This window comes from Sipha flava, unplaced genomic scaffold (genome assembly GCF_003268045.1).
Source record: "Sipha flava isolate LNK unplaced genomic scaffold, YSA_version1 181_pilon_pilon, whole genome shotgun sequence".
Classification (NCBI taxonomy): domain Eukaryota; kingdom Metazoa; phylum Arthropoda; class Insecta; order Hemiptera; family Aphididae; genus Sipha; species Sipha flava.
The window spans coordinates 965,008-981,284 of NW_020272220.1; the positions used below are offsets into that span (position 1 = coordinate 965,008).

At 30.8% G+C, this 16,277-nt stretch overlaps 2 protein-coding genes across 2 annotated transcripts; one reads left to right on the forward strand and one right to left on the reverse strand.

The window, feature by feature from the left end:
- Positions 1-1,491: 1,491 nt before the first annotated feature.
- On the reverse strand, positions 1,492-4,558 carry LOC112680885. Its single transcript, XM_025551108.1, has 8 exons — positions 4,357-4,558; positions 3,730-4,262; positions 2,887-3,022; positions 2,505-2,809; positions 2,149-2,247; positions 1,845-1,908; positions 1,631-1,770; positions 1,492-1,562 (listed from the first exon to the last, which is right to left on the reverse strand). Exons 1-7 carry the CDS (start codon positions 4,517-4,519, stop codon positions 1,664-1,666), a joined length of 1,407 nt encoding a protein of 468 aa, XP_025406893.1. The 5' UTR covers positions 4,520-4,558; the 3' UTR covers positions 1,492-1,562; positions 1,631-1,663.
- A 4,840-nt stretch (positions 4,559-9,398) lies between these two features.
- LOC112680906 (pre-mRNA-splicing factor ATP-dependent RNA helicase PRP16) lies at positions 9,399-15,796 on the forward strand. The gene is made up of 18 exons (XM_025551145.1): positions 9,399-9,747; positions 9,821-9,956; positions 10,017-10,180; positions 10,260-10,410; positions 11,176-11,354; positions 11,554-11,768; positions 11,823-12,572; positions 12,667-12,813; positions 12,886-13,096; positions 13,173-13,391; positions 13,533-13,692; positions 13,812-13,962; positions 14,030-14,201; positions 14,283-14,424; positions 14,484-14,644; positions 14,716-14,870; positions 15,168-15,382; positions 15,443-15,796. Exons 1-18 carry the CDS (start codon positions 9,591-9,593, stop codon positions 15,519-15,521), a joined length of 3,564 nt encoding a protein of 1,187 aa, XP_025406930.1. The 5' UTR covers positions 9,399-9,590; the 3' UTR covers positions 15,522-15,796.
- Positions 15,797-16,277: the final 481 nt, after the last annotated feature.

The window sequence follows — 16,277 nt, forward strand, 5'->3', positions numbered from 1 at the left end:
AATATTCAAATAATTCGAGTAATTCAATTATTCGAATATACATTACACCTCTACTCAAAATGCATGGCGTTTAGTAAGAATACACTTTCGAGGTGTCTAGCATATACTTAGGCTTTTTCTTGTTCACTGCGAGCCCAGGTACCTTCCTTGCGGATAGGTGATATCTGAGCATGAAGTCTCTTTATGTGTCTTGTGACTTTCCATAACGAATAATCGGTTTTATCTGTAACAGAGAGACCACTTTAGTACGATTTTAAGATTTCATATTTCATTTATTTGATTTTATCATGAAGTATTATGCATAGACGGCTCCGTTCGATTGTATCTATTCATGAATGTATACTATGCCTTGCTCTTCTCGCTCGACGTTTTTGTTGAGCTAAATTTCTTATTTCTAGTGGATATGTAATCTGGTTACTACCACTTCCAACCATCGGAGTTACTATTTCCGCGGCATTAATAATGTCGCTGGTAAATTTTTCTATCGTAGTTTCAATGTCGAATATTGTTTTTAGTCGAGTGGAAAGAGTTATCATTTTATCAAGTGTACTTCTGAATAGATTCGATCTTTTATTTATTGTGGAAGTTTTTTTTTGTTTTACTATTACATTGAAGAAGCGCGAGGATGTGATCTGACGTTAGCTCTATTAGATTTTATACTTCTGTATAAATTGATGAAACTCCTTTCATTACATAGAAGTCAATTAAATCAGGTAATTTATTTCGGTCAGTAGGCCAGAAAGTAGATTTTCTAGTTGAGATAAATTATGCTTTAATTTTGTTAGTAGATTTGAACAAATCACACCCTTTAGTGGAGATCAATCTCGATCCCCAGAAAGTGTGTTCAGCATTATAATCTCCTCCAGCAATGAATCTGGTAACTAAAAATTCAGTAAACTTTTTTCCATCTACTTTATATCGTGGTAGACAATATACATTAGATATAATAAGATCATTATTGCTGTCATTGATACAGACATTTGTTGCTTATAAATGTTCTTAAAGATATTTGTCAAATTCATGGTGCTTAATTGATTAGAATTAAATTACAATTATGTAAGGTTACATAATTTTAAATGTAATTTTTTTTATGTAATATTTTAATTAAATGTTCAAAAATTAAATTAAATTATATTTTTTTCTTCTAAATTTTGATTGCATATTTTTTTTCTCTAATGTATATTTTAATACATTAGTACATATACTTGTGAATGTAAGAGATTTTTAGCGCATATTTGGTGGGTTATTAATGCATATAAATTCCCTCTATAGGGATGAGAGTTGAAATTTTAAGTTTTTTACAGTTTTTTCCCCGTTATGCTCTCAAAAAGCATACACGATCAAATGATCTGAGAAACAGCAGTGTAAATGGAAATTATAAATACAAACACATTAGTTTACAAAAAAATAGTATATTATTCAAAAAAAAAAAAAATGGAAAAAGTAAAGTAATATCCATTAACATGGAATTTTTTAGTAAATATTTTGTGTCAAAATTGTAAATATGGAAAAGTAAAAATAGCCAAGTTGTAATTTTCGTATTTTGGTAGGACGAAAATGATCTGCAAAAAAAATTATTTTTGATTAATAATAATAACAAAATATGTTGTTCCTCGTTCATTTAGCTTACGTTGTGCCTTATATATTCAATAATCTGATACATTTATACATGATTTGTTTCGAAGAATCGTGCAACCTTATTTAAATACGTCATGTACATGAACTTATTCTCTGTACGAAGACGTTCGATTTTTTGTTGTCTGTTTAACGCTAAGAAAGAGAAAACAAAATGTGCATAAGTGTCACCGATTTATAAGTATATACACTGAAAGTTTTTTAGTCACATGGATTATCCAGTTGCACCGATTTTAAAGTTTGAACTGGTATTCCTCGTGCGTGAGTGTCGTTCTAAAAACGATAACACATTGTCAACATAAAATAGTCGTTGTTACTTTTAAAACAATTGAAACGAGTTAGTACAAAAAATAGCTTGGAATTTTACTATAGGACTATGAAATGAAAGTCGAAATTAACGCGCTTTGGATATGTCTTAGGTACTTTTAATAACGTGGATACATAGAATTTCAACGTCGTCCGTGGATGATAAAATACTTATAGCAGAAATTATAATAGTATTGTAATACGTACTCTTGTTAGATAGAGGTTCAGACAGTTCGGCTTTTTGTCAATCGATACACTTTCGTACTGTATTCGACTGAACCCCTCGTCCATTGCTATCTGCAAACACTGCGGTGCACGGAAAAATGAAACAAAAATAAAATGTATTATTCAATTAAATTTATTTATTTATTTATTTTAATCTAAGGCAACAGGCTTATATAATATCACTTATCACATGCAGTAAATATTTGAAAATATCGTATAACTAGTATCTGTTTTTAACCAAAATATGACATTTTCGCTGTCCCGGGGATCGATATTAAGTATTGTATACGTCACATGTTGTTATATTATTATTATGTTAAGTATCGCGTAACGCGTACTTGGTCTTTATCTATATTCTTTGGTACGTGCAGAACCACTCTGGGCGCAACTGCACGTGCCATCCGAATAATAGCTGCCATGCCACCCGTGTCACGTCCACAAAGGTCTCTGGCGTCAAACTTTGCTCGCCTTTCGTATCCTGGACCGCCCCATGGTGGTGAGGTGACAACGGCGTCCACCCTGAGGTTAGTGGCCACCGAAAAAGAATTTCCCACCCTGAAATCTATCCGGTGGGCCACTCCGTAAACCTCTGCATTTTTCTTGGCCAAAGCTATTTTTTTTGGATCCAAGTCGATGGCGATAACTAAAAAAAAGACATCAACGTATCGTATTATTGCGTTGAATTATAATACTGTTCAATAATAGTATGAACAAGCTTACCGTGATCACAAATCAATGCCAGCTGTATAACATTCCCCCCCGGCACCACAAAACGGGTCCAAGACCGTGCCGAACGAAGTGCACCGCTTGGCAATATGCTGTGCCAGTACCTCTGGGCAAACGGAGTACATACTGGCTGCGTAATCGCGTGGAAAAAGATTCACATCGTTAGAAAATGAATTCGCGTATGTTATATTATAACTTACCCTCGTCGAGCATAATTCCCTCGTCAAACCTTGAGAATAGCGAAAACCGCAGTTTCCAATATTTATAAGTTTGGTTCAATGTTGACTCCTGAGAGAATAACAATTGAATCAGTTTAATATCTATGGACGTGAGTGAGTGCTTATGCTTTCAATCGATATTTTACACGTGCGTTTGTAGTAAGATTTTAAATATTTTTACATGTTAATTTTTTTTTTTTTTTTTTAATGTTCACTACTCTAAATTGAAGTTATAAATAACCGTCTTCGTATAATGTGTACTGGAGTATTAACGTATAATAAAATTAGCGATAAACATAAGACATGTCATATTGTACCTATATACATATGTACAGTTAACTCATGTACGAGACATATATATATATATATATAATATAGAAGTTAAAAAAATGTGATATTTTTTTTTAGAGAATATATTTGTCCCTTTTTTTCAAATATATGGTCACCATAGTATACATTGCTAAGATGCCCTCCTCCACACAAATTTTTACCGTCATCTTATTAGTTTTTCGAGATACTCAATGATTTTTATTTTCTCTTTTCGTGTCGCACATTTATCACGGAACAGTTAACTACTAGAAACCTGCCCTAAATCGGTCGGCATTATAATCATCCTCACCTGGGTTTCAGCTTTTGACGAGCGATATTCCATGCTGGGGCCAGAGGTACTATCGGCCGTCGGTGCCAAGGCTGCAGGCAATCCCAATGTTATCTGTGCATCGACCAATTGTGCCATTTCATCGGCCATCGTCCGCGCCCTTTTTTCCACCATCACGTTACACGAACGTGCGGGACCGTTTACGCACTCAACGTCGACGCCTGAAGCGATCTGGCACATAGTCACATCGACCTGAGCGGATTTGTCCACGTAAAGGGTTTGATCACCGGACGCAGCATCGCTAGTGGCCGGACTAGCCTGGGTGTATCCATCCGCATACGATATTTCGAAATGGCCACACGCGACGTCACGAGTGGCCACTGGAGTGCGGTAAACTGAATCTCCGTTGGTGACAGACACTTCGTCCGTCTGCGTGACAGTTTCGGCTGTGGCCTTAGGGCAGCAAAGACGATCAACATGGATCTGTCGTCCGTCTCGTCGTCCCCATCTTAGTGCTCCGGCAATGCATCTCCGATGCGCAAAACCACGGTGAGCTAAAGCGTTAAAAGTATGAGACACATATGAAAACTGAAGTAGATCTACTATCCTCGGAATCTCGCGCGAATCGAGAAATTCAACCGTACTCACCATAGTCATCTTCTGTCATTGCGGTCCAAATCTTTGGCCACCCGCAGATGACGCAAAACACCATAAAATGCCATATTTCCCTTTCCGTTGTCGCGTCAGAACTGCAACAGCGTTCGGAAGCGCAACGGTGATCGGAACTGAAAAAACAAAACGCGTTATACATGCCCGGTGGGGCATTCGGTCTCACGTCAGACGTGATAGCTTTGCGCGGCAGAGGAACAAAATCGTTACGATGTTAATTTTATGATATTATCGTTTAGTTCCGTTTACCTCGTTATGGATCCCATTATTTTAATAGTTTTGATATACGAGTATGAATCAGGAAAATTATTTTTGAAAATATGTTCACCTAAAGCATCAACAATGTTGAATGATATCGAATTCGCTTGGTTCGTAGTTATAGTTTAGTTGCGATATATTTGTCTGGTAACATTTAAAGCCAGTTGTTTAATCAATATTATTAATGGCCATTGTTTAAAAAAAAACACAACTTGAAATTAAATTTAGAAACTAAATAAAAACCAAATAAATGTAACTCTTTTGGACTGGCAGTATCCGAACGACGGTATTTAGCTGTTCCTAAACATTTTTTATCCCTTTTAGACGCCTGACAAAATTTAGATCAATAAGTACAGATTCATTTAAATTCATATAACCATTTTTAGAAAACAATTTAGATCAAATGGAATAATTTATTACCATTCAGAAATGTATTTCATCAAAAGATCGTATAACTAAAATATGTGATCAAATGTCTGTACTGTTAGCAACGTGATTAGTATTATATAATATATAATAGTTTATATAATAATATTTATTGAGTGTTAGCGTAATTTAATTTAAGTACACTTATTCAGTATGAGTATAATATGTAGAGGTGGGCAAAAAACATCGATGTTTTAACATCGATGTTTAGTCATCGATACATCGAAGACAATGTCGATGTTTTGCTTCGATGTTTTATCGATGTTTTTGAAATTTTTGTATTACAATTTTTTTCTCGCAGCTAAAGTTATCACACATGTTTTCATAGGCAGGATTAACATTAAACAAACAACGGAATCGATTAACATCCAAGCATTTAAATCAACTGTTATTTTTACAGTCTTTAGATGAGACTTTATGGTTAGGACGTTAGGTTAGTCAGTTAATTATGTACAGAGTCAGACAATAAAGTATATTATTAAAAAATATCAAATTGTTTTTTGTTATTACTCATGCATTAATGTTTAATTCAAAACAAAAATGCATAATATTGTATAATGTATATTGTATACCTACTTAGAGTTTAGACATAACATTTTTTAAATATCTAAAATATGTAACTATTAATTTATTTAATACCATTTAATATTTAATTAAATATATTAGACAAATAGTATTATCAATTTAATGACAATAAATTGATAAGGAAATAAGCAGTATAGGACTTATAGGTCATAGGACTATAATAGAAGTATACTAGTAGTAATTAGTAGCTAGTAGCTACTACCTAGTGCCTACTAGCTACTAGCAAGGACGCAGGGTAAACACTAAACTCGAGTACGCGAACCGGCGAACGTAATCGGGTCACTTATATGAACCATGATTCCCATTTCTATAATAGATCCTTTTGTAGACTTTTGTCTATAAAAGTTATTGTTACAAATAATATACTGAATTCTAAGACTTTTTTTGTTTATTTAAGTTTTTCCATGTTCTGAAAAAAATGTATGTTAAAACGTCGAAAAAACATCGATGTTTTTCTAGGAAATCCGATGTATCAACAACATCGATGTTTTAAGTTTCTATGTATCGATACATCGAAACATCGATGTTTGAAAATTTTTGCCCATCTCTAATAATATGTAATTTTAACATCGAAAAATAACGACGGTGATAGTATATTAAATTATCCTTTGGTTTATCCGATCATGATTTAATGTTCTTAAATTTATTTTAATTTCTCAAATTTTTGCATTTGACTCTAGTCATATAATTTATCATTTATCACTTCTATAAACATTAGAAATAAGCGAAGAGTTGTCATCATTGGTTTGAAAATGGATTCCGTAAACTATTCAGTATATGTTTTAGGGGTTAGTGATCGCAACAGTTGAATCATTGTGAAAAAACTCTTCTAGAGTTACGATGGCTGCTTCCGTGTTAATACATTTTACTGTGAGTGATAAATTGCAAGGTCAGGTAACCCTTAAATACCAGTGGCTAGGTGAATTTAAAATTACAGAGCTAATTGACATTTTACAAACAAATGATAATCACCCACCATTCAAATACTTATCAAAAATCTCGCCGTGTCTGTGATTTTTTGAAAAATTTTTGAATAGAAAATAAACCATAATAATTATAGTCTGTTTTCATGTAATGTGGTACAGTAAATTATTTACTGTACCACATAGCATTATAGAATATTTTTTTTTTTTCAAACATTGGTTTTAAATATTGGTTAATGGTAGAAAGAAACATAGGCGTGCGCAGACTTTTGGTTCCAGGGGTGCACACTAAAAATAGGGTCCCACATTAATTTTGAAAGCCATTATAAGTATATTTATATAAAATGCAAAAAAATAATTTTTTAAATAATTATTTTTTTAATAAATATTACATAACAATATGTCAACAGATATACGATCTTATAATAATAATCGACGTTTAAAAGAAATAAAATTATTGAATTCGTTAATAATTTCATTAAAATCTAGTTTACAAGCTAATTCTTGTTCTGTGAATATTAGTAATAATGATTTTAGTCTATCTTGGTCCATAGTACATCTAAGTTTATTTTTTACAATAATTAGTTTTGAAAATATCCTTTCGCATGTACAATTTGTTACTGGTATTATGGTAAATATTTTTAATATTAATTATGTGTTGTTAAAAATGTCTAAACGTCCACTCTCTTTTAACCAGTCCAACCACACATATACAAATTCACTGAATGTACCTTAACCATTTGGTACATTAGGCATATGTTTGAGAATTTTAATTTCTGCTTCCATTTCATCAATTGGTATATTGAATAATTTAGATAAAATATTTGAAAAACTGTTATTTAATTCTAACTTCAATAAATTTCCCACAACACTAATCAAACGTCTATATATAATATCTAACAATGTCCTATGTGAACGCGAATTTGCGGCTGGCCATATTTCGATTTTTTTGGTTTTCCGACGTGCAGTGTGTTTTTAAGTAAGTTGTGCGATGGTGGTACGGTAGACGTCTATGTTTATAAACTGCTATAGCACTTTTCGAATTTTAATTTTTAATGTTTATTTTTTTTAATTAAGTCAACTAAAAATGTCATTGATGATGCACGACCAAAAACAAAACGATTTGATTTTCAAATCGTGCACCGTTTATCGCGTACGATAGACAATCTAATCTATTTTTATATGATTGATAATTTTTTCGTCACGTTCACGTTGGACAAGACGTTAGGTTAGGCTGTTGTAAGGAAAGGTCCGGGGATGCCGGAGCACCCTCTGCGCCCTCTGTGCGCACGCCTAGGGCAGAGTGGCATGTTAGTGTGGGGAGACTGTGGGATGTTCGAGATAAACAAATTAAACAGAATAGGCCCGATTTTAGACGCTTGGGGAACTCTTGCTAGAATTGGTTTAGTTAGGTTAATCTCGGTAGTAATTTAGTAAGTAATTTAATACTTGTTAAAATGTTGGAAGGGATTTGAATCCCAACCCCCCCTTCGAAACGCCCCTGTTCGTAGGACAGAGTTTAACTTCCTCCACTGTATCAGTAAATATGAAATAGAACCATCGAACTAAAAATTATATTGTTTTGAAGGAATCCAAAACATTGAGCAATTAATAGATTTTGAATTAATCAGGGGTAAATGTGATAATAGTGGTAAATTTAGGGTCTGTCTATACCTTAGATCATATACATAGATTGTATATGATCTAAGGTCTATACGCAGTCGATTAGACCAACACCGTCGTTATCATTTTGTTGTTATCAAAAATAAAATTGTTATTATAAATATAATTTTGTCATCAATTATAAATTTATAATAAACGAATTACATTATTTTATTTGTTACAATGTAAATTAAGATATAAACTCAAAATTGTATTGTTGAATAATGTAGGCAGTCAAGTTGTTCTCAATATTTATTGTTTTCCCTGTATTTATTTATTTATAATTTAGACGTGCTTTATCTTTTAATTTAAGGATGGGTAGGTACAGGAACATTGATGCGGCCTGCAATTAAAATTAATAGTTGAGTAACAGTAGTACTATAAAGAATTTAAAACTGTAATATAGGTGCCTAAACAATACATTACAGTTCATTTAGTATACATTTTTACTACTTTTAGTATACATTGTTTCCTATTTGCTCAACTAATTTAAATAATTGTTTAAACTTTCAATTTTTAAAAATGATAAAAAATTAACTTATTAAGTTTTGTTGTTATTTTGTTTATTTTATTGATTGGTTTGGAGGATGTACATTGCATAACAACTTTAGTTGACCTCTATGTGTTTGTAATTAAATTGGGTTGTCATTCTAAAATTTTGAATTCTTATTTATTGATGTGCTATATGAATTTGTGAATTTTAAAATATGCTTTAATATACATATTGATGTATATTTGAATTACTAGGAGAAAAAGGAGTCGGAAAATGAAACCATTAACAAGTGTATGACATGTTAAAAAATAGGGCAGTAAATCTCAGTCACCCTGGGACCCAAAAATTGTAGTTGCGACACTAGTCAAGCATATTTATAATAGACTTTCTACTGCTTAAAATATATATACTGAAAACAAAATAAAAAAGTTAGAATTAGAACATACATTCCATGTAAAGAGTGAAGATGGTATATCTTAATATTACAATGTAACAAATAAAATAATGTAATTCATTTATTATAAATTTATAATTGATGATAAAATTATATTTATAATAATAATTTTACTTTCGATAACAACAAAATGATAACGACGATGTTGGTCTAATCGATTGCGTATAAACAGACCCGTAAATTTAGGATCGCAGTCTTTTATATCAACGTTAGTTCCGAAGCAAGGAAAATAGAAACAAATCCAATCTCTATCAAAAAACAAGATTCCAAAATATTATTTAAATTGATAAGATTTGATAAAAATTCGTTTCATATTGTTTTGTTGGTTTTCGTTTGAAATTTAATAACGTTGTGAAACACTTTGAAAAATTAAGTTATTTGTCATTTTTATATTTTATTAAATTCATTTGAAATGTCTGATGATGAAGATGGTGTACACAAATTGTCCGGTTACAATAACACAGAAGGTGGTTTGATCATTAAAAAAAAGCCAAAACCTGCTGAACAGTTTCAATTTAAAATACCTGACTTACCTAAGGGTTCACTTCTAGGGTTAGACAAATTAGCAAGTAATTGTTCTATTTTATTGATTATTTTAAATTATTTCCTTAAAGAAACTTATTAAATTCTGTGATTTTTTAGTTCAAAAACGGTTGGATCGAGAAGAAGAAAAAAACAGAAAGTCAAAATTACAACCATTTGCAGATATTGATGATGAAGGACAAAAGGTTGAAAATGCTTCTTCAATTGATGATTTAAAACACAAAAGCAAAAAACGGTACTATTTGACTTAATAGTAAGTTTTAATTATTAATTTCAAATAATTTAAATTGTATAGACATTATCGATCTGCTCATGAAGAAACTCCAACATATACTGGAGGGTTATCAAAACAAGCTATTGAAAAGCTTGAAAAATTGAAAAAACCTCATAACCGTGGTGTACATTATTCTACTTCAGATTCGAAAAATAAACGAGATCGTCACCATGAGAAAAGAAATTGTGAGTAGTATATATATATATATATATATATGTATATATTATTTTATATATTTAGTTAATTAAATATCTTTTTTTTTAGCTGATAGATATGACAAGAGGAATAGGCGAAATGAGCCATATAAAAACCATCCTAGAAGTCACCATGATCATCAGTCAAGTAGAACACCATCAATTAGACGTAAAGATGAACCTTTAACTCCTAATATCAGAGTTAGAGATACACCATCAAGGTTAGTCTTGTATTACAGATTTATTTACAACAATATTCATGTAAAAAATTTAGTAAGTACCATATGTCTAATATTATGTATTTGTATAATTTTAAAGTATTCACTATATAAGTAACTCTTATTACTGTTAAAATTTGAGTTTTATTATAATAATAATAAATTATTTTTAATTTTAAATAAAGTACTATTGGTTAGAGTAAAATTTTTGTTTCTTATTTTTATCATCAATGTATGAAATTTAAATATTTTATTATTATTTTTAAAGCATAATGTATAATTTTAAATTTTCTTATTACAATATTTTATTTAAAATAATTATTAATTTTTTCCATGCAACTTTTGAGAAAATAACAGTTAAATAACCTTAAGTACATGTCCGTATGACCTAAAACAAGTATAAAATAAAATATAACTTATAAAAAGTAACATTTACTGAGTCTAAATATTTATTTATATACTGTTTGCTGTATTAAAAAAAGAGTGGTTATGAAAACGAACGTCGAAGAGAAAAAAGTAAGAGGAAGCCCAAAAAAGAGATAGTTGAATGCGATTGAAAATGATATGAGGGCTGTTGATGTGTGCGTAGGGGATGTAAAAAATCAAGGCTAGTGAGGTTTAGGACAAAGGAGGTTAACCCCAAATAGTTGGGAGAAAAAGAAGACTGTTTACTGTATTGATGAAAGTATTTTTTTTTTATGTGCACAATCCTTAAAATTCTAGTTATTTATTTTTTATGCTAAAAAAAGTCTAATTTTTCATGTTTAGAACTGCTTGGGATGAAGATGATCATATGTCTATGTATAAATCATCTACTTGGGACATGCCAACGCCCAAAAGAAGTATTGATGATGATCCAACTAGAACTCCTAGGTTTACACCAGCTTATAAATACAACAAATGGGATAGCCATCGTGCTTCTGGAGCTACACCCAAACCAGGAAAAGGTACAATTGTATAACGTTTAATTGTTTTTTTATTATAAGATTTGTGGGTTACAAAAATTATATAATTTTATGTTGTTATTATCATTTGTAGTTTGAAAAAAAAAATTTTAATAGTGATCACTTTTAACTTAGAATTTATAATTATAATTTTAAGTGTTAAATAAATACAATAGTGAGTACAATTAATTTTATATTGTAGAAAATGACTTTTTATGGGCTAGTGAAACTGATCGTGATGAATGGGAAGAAGCTCAAAATCGATTAGACAGGCAATGGTATAATTTAGATGAAGGTGTTGATGAAACTAATAATCCATTCAGTGATGTCAGTGAATCATATGCTAAAAAAAAAGAACAACAATTGGCCCAGAGTAAAAAGAAACGAATGTCCGCACAGCAAAGACAAATTAATAAAGTATGTAAAATTTCTATTAAAAAAATGTTGGTACTAATTTATTATTTATTTCAGGATAATGAACTGTGGGAACGTAATCGTATGTTGACTAGTGGTGTAGTAGTATCTGTTGACTTAGACGAAGACTTTGATGAAGATAATGAAGCTAGAGTTCATCTCTTAGTACATAATATTGTACCCCCCTTTTTGGACGGCCGTATTGTATTCACCAAACAACCAGAGCCTGTTATACCAGTTAAAGATCCAACTTCAGATATAGCTATAGTTGCCAGAAAAGGTTCAATGCTGGTTCGAACTTTTCGAGAACAAAAAGAAAGAAAACGCGCGCAAAAAAAACATTGGGAAGTAGCAGGTACTGCTATAGGAAATATAATGGGGGTCAAAAAGAAAGAAGATGATAAAGATGAACGGATTGATGAAGAAGGAGAAACAGATTATAAAACTGACCAGCAGTTTGCTGAACATATTAAAAACACTCCAGAAGCCAGTAGTGATTTTGCTAGAAAAAAAACATATTTACAACAGCGGCAGTACTTGCCTGTGTTTGCAGCCAGACAAGAACTACTAAATGTCATCCGAGAAAATAACATCGTCATTGTAATTGGTGAAACAGGTAGTGGTAAAACTACTCAACTAACCCAGTACCTTCATGAAGAAGGATATAGCAAGTTTGGTATGATTGGCTGTACTCAACCTAGAAGAGTTGCTGCCATGTCAGTGGCCAAGCGTGTTTCAGATGAAATGAACACCAAACTTGGAGAAGAAGTAGGATATGCAATTCGTTTTGAAGACTGCACTTCTGAGGTTTGTACAACATCAAATATTTTAAATAAAAATATTATTCATAATATAATATTATATATAAATAATTGTCTAAATTTCTGGCTAACTTTTATAGAAAACTGTTATAAAATATATGACTGATGGTATATTACTTCGAGAATCATTGAGAGATCCAGATCTAGACAATTACAGTGCTGTTATTATGGATGAAGCTCATGAAAGATCATTGAACACAGATGTTCTATTTGGTCTGCTAAGAGAAGTAAAAATATAATACATTTTAATTTCCAAATTCACCATAGTTTTTTAACCATTATAATATAACATTAACCAGGTAGTAACTAGACGTACTGATCTCAAATTGATTGTGACATCAGCGACTATGGACGCATCCAAGTTCTCTCTGTTTTTCGGTAATGTTCCAACATTCAACATTCCGGGTCGAACTTTCCCTGTTGAAGTAATGTTCAGCAAAAATCCATGTGAAGATTATGTTGAAGCTGCTGTAAAACAGGCATTACAAATACATTTACAACCTCATGAAGGAAAGCTTAACAATTTAATATTTTCAAGTTAAATAAATATTTAAAATTTGCAATAACTATTATTTATATTTATTAGGTGATATCTTAATATTCATGCCTGGTCAAGAGGACATTGAAGTTACATGTGAAACACTGGCAGAAAGATTAAATGAAATAGCTGATGCCCCACAGTTATTAGTGCTTCCAATTTATTCTCAACTGCCTTCAGATTTACAAGCTAAAATTTTTCAGAAATCAAGTGATGGATTGAGAAAGTGTGTTGTTGCTACAAATATTGCAGAAACTTCGTTAACAGGTAATTAATGATTTTATACCAACTGTGTATATATCTATAAAATGTATGCTGACTAATAATTTTAGTTTATTTGAATAATTAATATAATTATAAATGATCATTTAGTCATTTTATCAAATGCGCACATATTTTTTATTATAGTCGATGGAATAAAATTTGTTGTTGATACTGGTTATTGTAAAATGAAAGTTTACAATCCTCGAATTGGTATGGATGCATTGCAAATCTATCCCATCAGTCAAGCCAACGCTAACCAAAGAAGTGGTAGAGCAGGTCGTACTGGCCCTGGTCAATGTTTCAGGTATAATGAGTCTTATAGTTAATATCTATCTAGTCAAAATATAATTGTGTATGAAAATTTGAAATTAAATAACTGCTAAAAAAAATTGAATTAAAATCAATATGGTATTAAAATTAAAGACTATACACTGAGAGACAATACAAAGATGATTTGCTTATGGGCACGGTTCCTGAAATTCAAAGGACCAATTTAGCTAACACTGTATTGTTATTGAAATCATTGGGAGTGCAAGATTTGCTTCAATTCCATTTCATGGATCCTCCACCACAAGTATTATTTTCTACAATATGAAAATCATATAAGTAAATGATTTTTATCAATTTTTTTTTTTTTTTAGGATAATATATTAAATTCTTTATATCAGTTATGGGTACTTGGTGCTCTAGACAATACTGGAGAATTGACGTCCCTTGGACGTCAGATGGCTGAATTTCCATTAGATCCTCCTCAGTGTAAAATGTTAATTGTGTCGGCTGCAATGAAGTGTACAGCAGATGTACTAATCATTGGTAATAAATTATTATCAGAATGTATTTTATAGTGTAATTTATGTTTTAGAAAATCAAATTAATTTTAATGTTATTTTATAGTTTCCATGTTATCCGTTCCCTCTATTTTCTACCGACCTAAAGGCCGTGAAGAAGATTCTGATAGTGTTCGAGAAAAATTCCAAGTACCCGAATCTGATCATTTAACGATGTTGAATGTTTATAACCAATGGAAGCAAAACAAGTAAGTTGTTATGATAAAATGTTGATTATATATGCAATTATTTTGTCAAATATTTATAGTTACTCAGCATCGTGGTGTAATGAACATTTCATACACATAAAAGCCATGCGTAAGGTTCGTGAAGTCAGACAACAACTAAAAGATATTATGGTTCAACAAAAAATGGAAATCATATCTTGCGGTACAGATTGGGATATTATACGCAAATGCATTTGTTCGGGTTAGTGATGAGAAAAAAAAATGTTCCCCATTGTATTATGTATGTGTTATTGATTTAATTAATTTCTTCAGCATATTTCCACCAAGCAGCAAGGTTGAAAGGTATCGGAGAATATGTAAACTGTCGTACCGGCATGCCTTGTCATTTACATCCTACATCAGCTTTGTTTGGCATGGGCTTTACGCCTGACTATGTAGTTTATCATGAACTTATAATGACATCTAAGGTAAATATCAATAAAATATATACAACTTTGTGAATGTTTTTGTCTATAAACTCAAGTTCATACTTCTTGTTCATTTGATGCATAATTGATAATTTTTTAACATTATTTATATTTGAACTAAAATGAAATTATGTAATATGAGGTAATAATTTTATTTATTTTAATTCTTATAATAGTCATAAAATCTGTTATAAACGTTTTGTTAAATGTTTTTGATTTTGATTAAATGTATACATGTTTAAAACTACATTTAATAAATGATATTTTGATAAGTTTATAATTTTCATAACTTAATAGGAATACATGCAAACAGTGACAGCTGTAGACGGTCACTGGTTAGCTGAATTAGGCCCTATGTTCTTCACTGTGAAGGAAACTGGTAAATCAGGATCAGCCAAACGACAAACCATGGAAACATTGCAGGAAATGGAGGGCTCCATGAGAATAGCCCAAGAGGAAATGAAGGCACGGAAACTTGAAGAAGAACGTAAACAATTGGCTAGCATCAGAAAGTAATCATACCATCATTCACCATATGACAATTGTTTTTAACTCAAAATACATTTTTCCAGGATTGAAATTATTACACCAGGTAAATGGGAACCTGGCACCCCAACACTTCGTCGCAAACAAGGAAACCTGGGTTTATAAGCAATTAATTTTTTATTTTAGTATAACCTCAACCATGAAAATTAAAATACATTTCATGACTGAATGGTGATAAAAAAAAAAAAAAAATACAATGACATTTAAACTAGAGACTTGCAAGTGTTTAGCGTGCATTACGATATAGTGTGCGTACAATTTATAAATTATACACAAATCATAATTTTTCTTGTGATCATTAGTATATGTATTCATTGCATTGCAGAACTTTGATTTTCCTGTAAATATATATATATATATTTTTTTTTTTAACATAAATATATGTTTGAAGTTGTAAATAAAAATTAATTTAAAATATAATTTTGTACAGTCCAATTCAAAATATGACAATGCTAAAAAAAGTTTTTATATATTACAAAAAAAACTAAAATACAAGCCTATATATATATATATATTATATATAGTATGTATAACTGGCATACAAATATTTTTAGTTAATTTATATACATAAAAGTTTCCTATTAATTAAAAAAAGAAAAATTATATATTGCTTAGCGTATTATTTACAATTCACATACTAAAATAAGTTGCACATAAACATATATACCTTGATATAAGATCCGGACTATAAAAATGAATTTAATATTGAAAGTCCAAAATTTTAAACTGAATATACTGAAGAAAATAAACCATCAGTCATAGAGTATTATAAATTCTAATAAGTGATCATTTTATATAATTTAACTAGGGGAAGAACAAAAGATATGTGCAGTCATCATTAAGTCTGTTATTTCTATATTC